Raw genomic sequence first — 10460 nt, forward strand, 5'->3', positions numbered from 1 at the left:
ATGCATCACCATGATCTTGCGTGTACGTAGGAATTTTTTTTGAAATTACTACGTTCCCGAACACGATCGTCACCGAATGTTAAGCGTGCGGACCCTACGGGTTTGAGAACTATGTAGACATGACAGAGACACGTCTCCGGTCAATAACCAATAGTAGAACCTGAATGCTCATATTGGCTCCTACATATTCTACGAAGATCTTTATCGGTCAAACCGCATAATAACATACGTTGTTCCCTTTGTCATCGGTATGTTACTTGCTCGAGATTCAATCGTCGGTATCTCAATACCTAGCTCAATCTCGTTACCGGCAAGTCTCTTTACTCGTTCCGTAATGCATCATACCGCAACTAACTCATTAGTTGCATTGCTTGCAAGGCTTATAGTGATGTGCATTACCGAGAGGCCCCAGAGATACCTCTCCGACAATCCGAGTGACAAATCCTAATCTCGATCTATGCCAACTCAACAAGTACCATCGGAGACACCTGTAGAGCACCTTTATAATCACCCAGTTACGTTGTGACGTTTGGTAGCACACAAAGTGTTCCTCCAGTAATCAGGAGTTGCATAATCTCATAGTCATAGGAACATGTATAAGTCATGAAGAAAGCAATAGCAGTAAACTTAAAACGATCAAGTGCTAAGCTAACGGAATGGGTCAAGTCAATCACATCATTCTCCTAATGATGTGATCGTGTTTATCAAATGACAACTCATGTCTATGGTTAGGAAACATAACCATCTTTGACCAACAAGCTAGTCAAGTAGAGGCATACTAGTGACACTCTGTTTGTCTATGTATTCACACATGTATTATGTTTCCAGTCAATACAATTCTAGCATGAATAATAAACATTTATCATGAAATAAGGAAATAAATAATAACTTAATTTGTTATTGACTCTAGGGCATATTTCCTTCACAAACGTGGCTAGAAATTGAGGAGTACAAGGGAATCGAGTCTATGTGTCTGAATGGAGTTTGGGAGAAAATATGGAAACTACAATTCCCAACTAAGGTGAAAATCTTTTCATGTAGAGACATTAACAAGGACGCTTCCCTACCGAGTCAGTCTTCCCAATCGACACACTATGGTTTCTAGACAATGCCCATGTGCAATGCAGGTGCAGAGGATGTAACTCACCTACTATTTAAATGCAACAAAGCAGCCGAGGTATGGCGTCTTTTATGGTTGGATGAGATTATATATCAAGAGGGCGTGCAACATCGATAGGCGGATGAAGCTGTAATGGATTTTTTGATTCAGACTCCGATACAAGAGCTTGGTCTTCTCGGTCAAAATAATATACATGAAATAATAGCCATCGCCTATTGGCATTTTTTATGGGAAAGAAGGGAAATTGTCCATGGTGAGCAAACACATAATTATAATAAAATAGTATCATACATCAAAGCTTTAACAATGAATTTTGTCGCCTCATTAGCTTCAAAGGCAATGATAAAGAAAGATGGATGGCTTAAGCCACCAGTTGGTTTTGTCAAAAGTTAATGCGGATGCAGCTTTTGATCAAGACCACATAAAATGTGCATCGATTTGGACCTGTGTCCTTCGTGATTCATCTGGTAATTTACTAACTGATGCTAACTGAAAGATTGACATGTGTATAGATGTACTATTTGCTGAAGCTATGGCATTGCGTTAGGGTTTATTTGTGGCCAAAAGTGGGATGCAACAAGTTGATGATCAACTCGGACAACTTAAAAGCCATGGAAACTATGAAGAATGAAGGCTGATCAATGGGGATAGTGACGGTGATTTTCCATGACTACTACAATCTTGCTTGCAAGTTTCCTCATTTTTTTTATAATGGCGTAGCTCATGAGCTAGTTTAGGATGCCCATGAGAGCTCTTTCTTGCGTGTGGATGGATGATGCCCCATTGAAGTTTCTTCCTCGTTGAACGATGCAACCATTATCACTTGCTAATAAAAGAGGGATGAAATTATATAAAAAAGGTATAGATATAGATTGTAGTAGAGATATGAAAGAAGGTTTGTTTCTCCAATTTGTTTGTTTGTGCCAGTTTTCTTTACGTCGCCCGCCTCCTAGAAATTCACTATTTGATGCATTTTGCGTCAAATAGTCGTGTCATCGCATAGGAGGTTCGCAACAGCGAGCGCAATGGGCCAGTCCCTAATTTATAGCGGTACGCAGATGCATTTTGTTACGGTTTTAGGAACCTTCTAGATGGTTCCCAGTTCCTGGCTGCTTTTTTTGTTTTCTTTTTTGTTCTATTTACTTGTTTTTATGGTTTCCTTATTTTTATTTTTTACGTTTTTGTGTTTTATGTTTCTTTTTCTTCCTTTTTGTTGTTTCATAAATTCAAAAGTTGTTTGCATATTGAAAACAATTCAGGATTAGAAATTTTTGTTCGTGTTTTAAAACACAATGTTCAGAATTTCAAATATTTTTTCATGTTTTTCAAAAAGGTTCGAAAATTTGAAACATGTTCAAATATTTCAATAAATATTCATTTTTTTAAATATCAGCATTTCAAATTTTTGTTCACGGTTTTAGAAATTCTGCATGCTTTTCAAAATTTGTTTGGAGTTTCGAAAATTCTTCACACTTTTAATAAATGTTTTAAAATTAAAAAAATGTTTGATTTTTTGTTCAGGTTTTCCAAAAAATGTTCGAAATTCCAAAAATGGTTCAAAAGTTTCAAATAATAAGGTTCCCTCTTTGGTAAGTGAAGGCAGAAGCTACAGTAAGGCGCTGCAGTATTTATTTTTTCTGACCGTTGGTGCGTGGCCTCCACTTACCAAAGTTGTTCTTCAACACAGGAAAGGAAAACCCAGCCCAGTAGCCCACGCAATCGTCCGTCTCGTCCGTCTCCAACACAATCCGCCGCCGCCGTCTCCCCTCATCCCCGTCTCTCACATCCCGTCGCTTCCGCCGTCGGCCGTCCCGAATTCTTCGTCCGCCGTCCCTCCCCGCACTCAGGCACGCGTACACCTATCTTCCTCGCTCGCCTGGTTCCGTGGTTCGTGTACGATTCACAGCGGAGTAGGGGGTCAGGTTCGGCTTCCATCCAAACCGGCCATATTGACCACGCGAAACCCTAGACGCCACGGAGATGGAGAATCTCCGCGGCCTCGCCCAGTTCTTGCTCGCCTCAGCTCGCGGGGATGGAGCAGGACGGCGCCGCCCGTCCCCTCGCACCAGGCAGGACGACGGCGCCGTGGATGGCTGGGCGCGGAACGACAGCGAGCCCCCTCCTGTACGGCGCTCAGGCGGAGTGCCCCGAGGTCGTAGATCCTCCTCCTTGCCGGCGCTTCCGCGGCCACGTCTCCGCTGCTGCCTCCGCTTGCGCGACCCTCAACGACGACTGTGCGTGCCCTTCAACTCCTGTCTGGTATCCATCGATTGTATTGTCATTTGTTTCTGATCTGAGTATCCAAATCCATGGATGGTGGCAGCGGTGGGGAGGAGCCCTGCGACGACCTCGACAACGCCTGCTCCCCCGACCACAACTACTGCGTCCAAGAAAGGTACTGAACCAACCACACATCCCCCCTTCAAGAATCAAAACAACCATACATGCTGCCATGAACAACAATACATTACATTGCGTTGTTAGGACAAGCGAATCCATATGGTAGTAACGATTAATAAGATTAGCGGCCTTGGATGCAGTGAAGTGGCTATAGAATTTCAGAATCCAGACTGTTGCTGCTATAGATCTACTCTGCACCGCCATTTGGTAACTAAATGGCAATGCAGTAGTTGTGTGGTTCACGGTTTATGCAGCAGCTGTTCTTCTACCGATCTGTTGCTCGATTGTGTGGGGTTGGTTAATTTACTGGGTAAACTGCACAGCTCAGTAGCATGCAATGCGCTGGGATGACCGGACAAGTCACATGTTCAGTCAGCCATTCCCTGCCTGCCTATGGCTATGTGTTCCAGCGATATCCTTCTAAATTCCACTTGTTATGTGCAGCCACATGGATTGGGGATATGTACCTCGGTTTGGGTTTAAAGGGGCAATCTTTGAGCATTTGTATATCAACTATCGAGGATCTCAAGTTGACATGGACCGCACTATGATCAAGTGCATTCTGGTGCTATGATGATTGTGATAGAAGATGTTAGCTGCAGAAGCAATCACTATGTAAGTGTGACGTCTCTTTTGACCCTGCTTTGTTTATTTTTCAAATCATTAATATTTCCATTGCTTTCCTTCTTGCATAATTGCTCTAATCTCCAGAAATTTTGTGTTGATAAAAATTGCTAGTATATGGATCATGAAATTGTATTGAGCAGAATAGGAAAAAGGTCATTTGATTAATGGAATAGATTATGCCTTGACTCTGCTCAATACAGGTCTCAGCTGTGATAATGAAATTGTACTAAGCAGAACAGGAAAACATTTGATTAATGGAATAGATTATGCCTTAACTCTGTTCAAGATAGGTCTCAACTGTGATAATGAAATTGTACTGAGCAAAACAGGAAATATGTTGTTTTTTTAGTGGAATAGATTACGCCTTAACTCTGCTCGTGACAGGTCTCAGCTCCAATATTAAAAATCAGTGCACCTGAAATACGACACAATTTTTGTCATCTGGAACTGCGCTTATAAGGTGTTTGGTCTGAAAGCTACGCTCCTGAATACAATATGATATAAAAGGTTCATGAAATCATCAGGTATGGAAATGCTTGACCGTTTTTGTAAATCACTTAGTACAATATTATCAGTTTGTTTTTTGCATTATTTCCCAGTTCTCTTGCAGTCTATTCAACAACCTATCTTCCTGCCTACTAGATAAAAGAGGGGTTTTGTTTACTTAACATGGTTGCCTGATTAACATAGTCATGGTTTCTGTTAGTTATTTTTTCCACTACCAAAGCAACAACTTATGTTCCTACCTACCAGATATACTACTCCTTGATTGCTTAGCTCCCGGCTTAAGAAGCTCCACCATTCTTTTATATAATATTAGAAAAAAAATTGAGTTCTAACTTTGTTGAAAGACACGCACAGTTCTGATGTTCTGGGCCCAATGTTCATTTCTAGAGGCAAATACTCTCGGATTTCTTAGTGAACTGTAATCCCATCGAGATAACCCCCCTCGATATAGCTCCCTTTATTTGCACGACACAATCTAGCATATGACGGCTCTGATTTGGATTGTGCGTGTTTCTCCAAAAACTAGGATTATATACCTGAGAACAAACAAATAACGTTATAAACTTACCTCAAAGCCTATGGGTTGACTGAAGCTTGATAAATAGTTTCAGATGCACTATGGTCTCATAACAGTAGAAATAAACTTCGAGGGAAAGAGAACCATAAGTATAGGTGACTGCATAGTAGAAGACGTGTAATCGTGTTGCATTATACTGTCTTTATAGAAGCCGACAAAATCAGAGACATCCTAAATTTGGTTTTCTGTTCTTGTCAGTTAAGAAAAGAAACATTAACTCTTGGATTATCAGTAAGGGAATATGCCTTATTAGCATACTCTTATGGTGGTTATTATTGCTCAACGTTGTGAGGAAAAAGAAGAATCAGATTTTTCTATTTGTGGTTATATCTTTTGGATAAACAATAGAAGGGTAAACTGCGAAGAAGAAACATAACGACCACTAGTAGATATATCTTTATTTTGAATTAAACTAAAGTTGCCATGATAGCAATATTTTAGAATATTCAGATTTTTTTCAATATTTATGGTGATTATATCTTTTGCACATTAACACTGAAACTGAACTATTTTTGTCGGGCTAGAGAAGCGTAATTTCAATACAAACTGCAATTGCTTGGGCAAGAGAAATCAACTCAATACTACAATTTTCCATATGATGTAGTAAGAGGGGGCGTACCATTGTAAACCGATGTAGGGTGAAGGCTAGCCGCATCTTTGGCGTGTGGTCAAACCCGACAAGCTGCAACTATGTGGAGCATCCACATTACTGCCACCACATGCTTGCTAAAACAGTTAATATGTTCGTCCCCGTACATCAGACACATCTTCGGCGAGCATGCTTGATGGCAAAATCGGGCAACTATTGTTGTATTGAGTATCCAGAGATGATAACCGTCATGAAAATAATTGCATGGATCGATGATATCCCACACGGTCTTGTTTGCATCAAAAGCGTTGGATAAGAATACACCAACCATTTTGGTAATGGGCATCTCAACAGTTCTATTTGGGCGTGAGCGGGTATTGCCCCTCGCCAGGTCGTATGTGAACCTAGCCGACATGGAAGGCTCCAGCGACGAAAGGGCGGGTGGCTCCTTGTCGGGAAAGGTGAACCTGGAATGAGTCAGCGATTCGGGTGGTCGAGGGGGGGGGGGACCGGCCTGGATTGGGCTGACTAGCAGCGGCGGGGGTGGCAGCTGCACTCACGGCCTTGGCGGTGGTCAAGGCGGGGCTAAGAGTAGTGATGGACTCGTTAGCGGCAGCCAGGTCATCATGGCGACGTGCGAAGTTCCTTCTGACTAGCGGCGGCGTGGGTGGCAGCTGCACTCAAGGCCTTGGCGGTGGTCAAGGCGGGGCTACGAGTAGTGATGGACTCATTAGCGGCGGCCAGGTCATCATGGCGGCGCGTGAAGTTCCTTGTGAAGCACATCCTCTAGCCCAAGTGGTACATTTGCTCATTTGTGATATGTTCTGTTAGTGTTATGTTCTCCTTGTCTCTTGCTCTGTTTCTCTTGCCCACATGTACATTTGTTCATTTTCGTAGACCTGCTATGTTCTATTGTAATTCGAGTTCAAATGTCAAGTTGCGCCGCAACAAAATGCTGCTACTTTAACTTCTGTAAGCGCAGAGGCGGCCGTTGCAGCTGCTCACATGGAACGTATGCCCTGTTGCAGCCTCGCAGGTACCCACATCTCTCCCTCCCTCCCTCCTCTTGATTTGATCCCCATAAATTCTCAGCTTTATTTCTGTGGATTTTTGTTTTATCTATGCCTGTTATGTCTTTGACAAAATCCAAGCAGATTGAGGGGAAGATTTTGTGCTTAGTTTTTTACTCAAGTATTTCATCTTTCTCTCAAATTTAGCTCCAATGAACTGAATTATTTTGGCATCACTTTTTTCCCTGGAGAGCATTATCATCTCATCTCACCACACTCATGCCACATAACCTGGCGAGCTCACTCCTTACTCATTCTATGTACCACATTTGTAGATCAGTTTAAGGTACTGCTAATGAACCAAAAGTTAATGTTGTTGGCCTTGCCAAAATGCCATGAAGCTTAACATTCGACACTTCCTTCCAAGGAGAAGGGAAGTGATGTCTGACAGGGAAAGAAACTAGGCAAAGCTCTGGATGCTCGATTGAGTACACACCCAATTAGCACTCTACTTCGTCGGTTGTCCACTGAAATTTGCTCCATGACATCTTGCTTGCCATGTGGTCACCTTACCTCAAAATTGACATATTATAATCTATGAACTACTACAAGTAAACTATACAACCAAATGATTGTTCCAAAAATTCAAATTTGCACCATGCTTTCCACCTGATCTGCCAGTTTAACTATCTTAATTGTACCGCAGACATTTGATGTGTGGTAGTAAGTGTGTGATGAAGCATGGTGTAGTAGCAAACTAGCAACTGAATTTTTTGACATACCATGGATTTCTTTCTGCCTCTATTTGATGCTCGGGGGTGCTGATCCGAAGGTCCGTGCGGACCCTGCTCTGGACATACGTCTCCTTAATTTCCGTGTGCAATTCTGCAATCCATGCTTTACACTTTAAAATGAGACAATAAAATTTAGCTCATGTTGCCCTTCCATCATGCACCCAGAATATATTACCTTTCTGCTTTTTATATTTTGGTTGGGCATGTTTCATGATCAGAGGATCGATGATTTGTTATGCTAGACAATGGAAATAAGATTTGGTGGAAAACAAATGATATGATAGGTGATTTATGATGTATTACTATTTTAGATAACATTATCCAAAATTAGTTTTTGGTATACGCAAACTTTGGAATTTGTTGATAAAGAAAGATCACGCCTAATTTGCTGGCTCTCTGTTGACACTTAACAGTACTGGCCTCCTGACTCTAGTTGGATAATGTTGATGACTCGATATGCGGAGAGAGGTTAGGAATTGTTGCTATGGACTAAAACAATGCAGAGTTGAAGGTTCTGAACTGGGAACTTGAACAAACAGTTTGCCTACCTTTCTTGTGGAGTTGATTTTTTAAAAGTGAATGTTCTTCTGGTTGGTGCTTCTTCAGTGGGATCTGGACCATGGAATCTTCAATTGCATCTGCTTGGTTCACTGGGAATTTCCTAGTTTTAATTTGATTGACAACTAGCAAAACAGTCCGGCTAATTTGATGATTAATTCCTGCTGATTGTACACTTTCAACTCAAGTTCCTGCTGATTCTACACTTTTCAACCCAAGTTACATTGTACCATATGCCAGTTTGTTTCATACCTCATCCATCCTGGATTTTTAGACGCAAAGCATCTGGATTTTAAAACAAGAAATAACATGTCTTTAACAAAATTATTCACTCAAAGACCATGCCCAAGATTGGATCTCTCATCTTTACAGTAAATTTGGACAGCAGGGATCTCTCATCTTTACAGTAAATTTGGATAGCAGGGATGTTCAGTAGAAAAGCTATAATAGCATGGAAGCGTTGTTTCTGAACTCGAGCACATATGTGCTCTTTATCTGGGCAGTTCGTCATAGCATTGGGATGCGGTGCATTACTTTCTGTGTCAGGCTGTTGTTCACTGGAAAAGGGGGAAATGCAGAAGGAGCACCTCCTTTAACGATTCAAAACAGGGCCGTGGCTCATGCCGTCATTCCCGTCCTGATCCGTGGCTCGTTTAGGGCCTCAGTAGCTGAGTAAATGGAGGGATGGGTTGCTGGGCAGAGTTCTCTCCTACCTCCGGCTCCTGGTTTTTCCTATTATCGAGTGAGGCTAGATGGGCGGCGGAGCTTCTATTCGAAGGAAACAAAGGCTAGCGCAGAAGATGGAATTTCTGATGCAATCGATTAAAAGGTATGATTCTGCGGTGCTTGTATTCTATTGGCCTCGGATTAGGTATAGCTTTTGCCTGAGTTCTGTCTTCAATTTTAATTTTTTTTCTAAGCAGAACCACCGTGCTGGAGGACGTTAACGATGGCAACGTACTCATGGAGCCACTACACTGCCAGTGGTCGCAACCGTTGCAGATCCGCTGCCGCCCATGGCGGCAATGAGTGCGGAAGGCCAGATCTGTGCGGCTGATGGCGTGGTCGATACTGAAATCGATGGTTTACTGCAAGCATCCGAGCAGTCGATTACTCGATTTGTTAGATCGACCCAAAAGCCCCAGCATGGACTCGAAGGTATGAATTTATTCAGCTGTGCAGTCTGAAGAAACACGAAATGCAATTGCCATTACATGTGGACCAGCAGAATAGTTGTGGTTGCACATCTTGGAATTTTGATTACCCTGGGACTAGCTTAGCACTTATGTATGTAAGAATTAAGATGTGGATATGTACAATTTATGAACTGTAGCAAACATATGAACCTTGGTGAACTCAGGTTGAGTGTCATTAGACAGTGGATGGCATACATAATGCAGTTGCAAAATTTTGCACTGTACTTTAAAAAATATGACATTGCACAGGTTAAAATTTGGATTACATATTCAGTATCCTAAATACATGGTCACAGTTTAATAAGCTTTAGCAACTTAAGGCTGTCTATGAATTAACATCCATAATTATATCGACAGTGGTTGCTGATATGAGTAGTGGAGCTAGTGTGGGCTGAAGTACAAATTTGACAGAGAATGTGGCAAGCTGTCCATAATTGGGATTTCTATTTTGTTGTGTGCTGTATTGAAACTACTAGTCTGATATAATACAATATAATGAGGTATGTAGTTCATGTTCACTGATAAAAGACTTGAAAAAATGTTAGCTGGAATGCGGCAGTATTTTTATTTTTGAAAGCTTAGTTCATGAAGCGGGTTTTGTGTGATTGTGACTCCGTAACTAAAAATGGGCTGCTGCTGCTGTCATATATTTATATCTGTAGCTGATGGCATATCTGGTCTTGCGTGCACAGTGAGGATCGGTGCTGCCGCACCAGGAAGGTCACCTTGTCGTAATCGCACTAGTGCACTGGAGAAGGCAATTCATGGTTTTGCGGAAAATCCAGGAGATGATGTGATTGTCCCTGCACTAGGAACAAGCTTTGATTGTTTGAGTGAAGCCTTCGACTATTGCCATTGGACTTCGATTCTTTTGGATGAAGCATACGACTTTTACAAGCTTCGATTCTTTGACTAATCTATATTTTAGTAATCCTCCTTATTTTCTGAAACTGATGTATAGCGGTATGATGTACATTTAAATGGATTTCTAAAGTGACAGTAAATTAGACAACTATTTTACGATGTGTAGCCAAAAGCCAAAAGGATAATTGCACTATTATCAGAATCAGATATGATTTCAA

At 41.6% G+C, this 10460-nt stretch overlaps 1 protein-coding gene across 12 annotated transcripts; it reads left to right on the forward strand.

The window, feature by feature from the left end:
- The first annotated feature begins 2816 nt into the window (after positions 1–2816).
- Positions 2817–10460, forward strand: LOC125521445 (uncharacterized). 12 transcript variants are annotated; one of them, XM_087531479.1, is made up of 8 exons: positions 2817–3354; positions 3444–3515; positions 3965–4135; positions 4532–4671; positions 6803–6856; positions 8038–9011; positions 9106–9340; positions 10071–10460. In XM_087531479.1, the coding sequence occupies exons 1-3, from the start codon at positions 3101–3103 to the stop codon at positions 4092–4094; spliced, it is 456 nt and encodes a 151-aa protein (XP_087387605.1). In that variant the 5' UTR covers positions 2817–3100; the 3' UTR covers positions 4095–4135; positions 4532–4671; positions 6803–6856; positions 8038–9011; positions 9106–9340; positions 10071–10460. The 12 variants fall into 12 exon arrangements, with proteins under 12 accessions (XP_087387605.1, XP_087387607.1, XP_087387608.1 ...); XM_087531481.1 differs by having other exon boundaries at positions 8571–9011; XM_087531482.1 differs by having other exon boundaries at positions 8606–9011.

This window comes from Triticum urartu, chromosome 7A (assembly GCF_056163025.1).
Source record: "Triticum urartu cultivar PI428250 chromosome 7A, HENAU_Tu73, whole genome shotgun sequence".
Taxonomy (NCBI): Eukaryota; Viridiplantae; Streptophyta; class Magnoliopsida; order Poales; family Poaceae; genus Triticum; species Triticum urartu.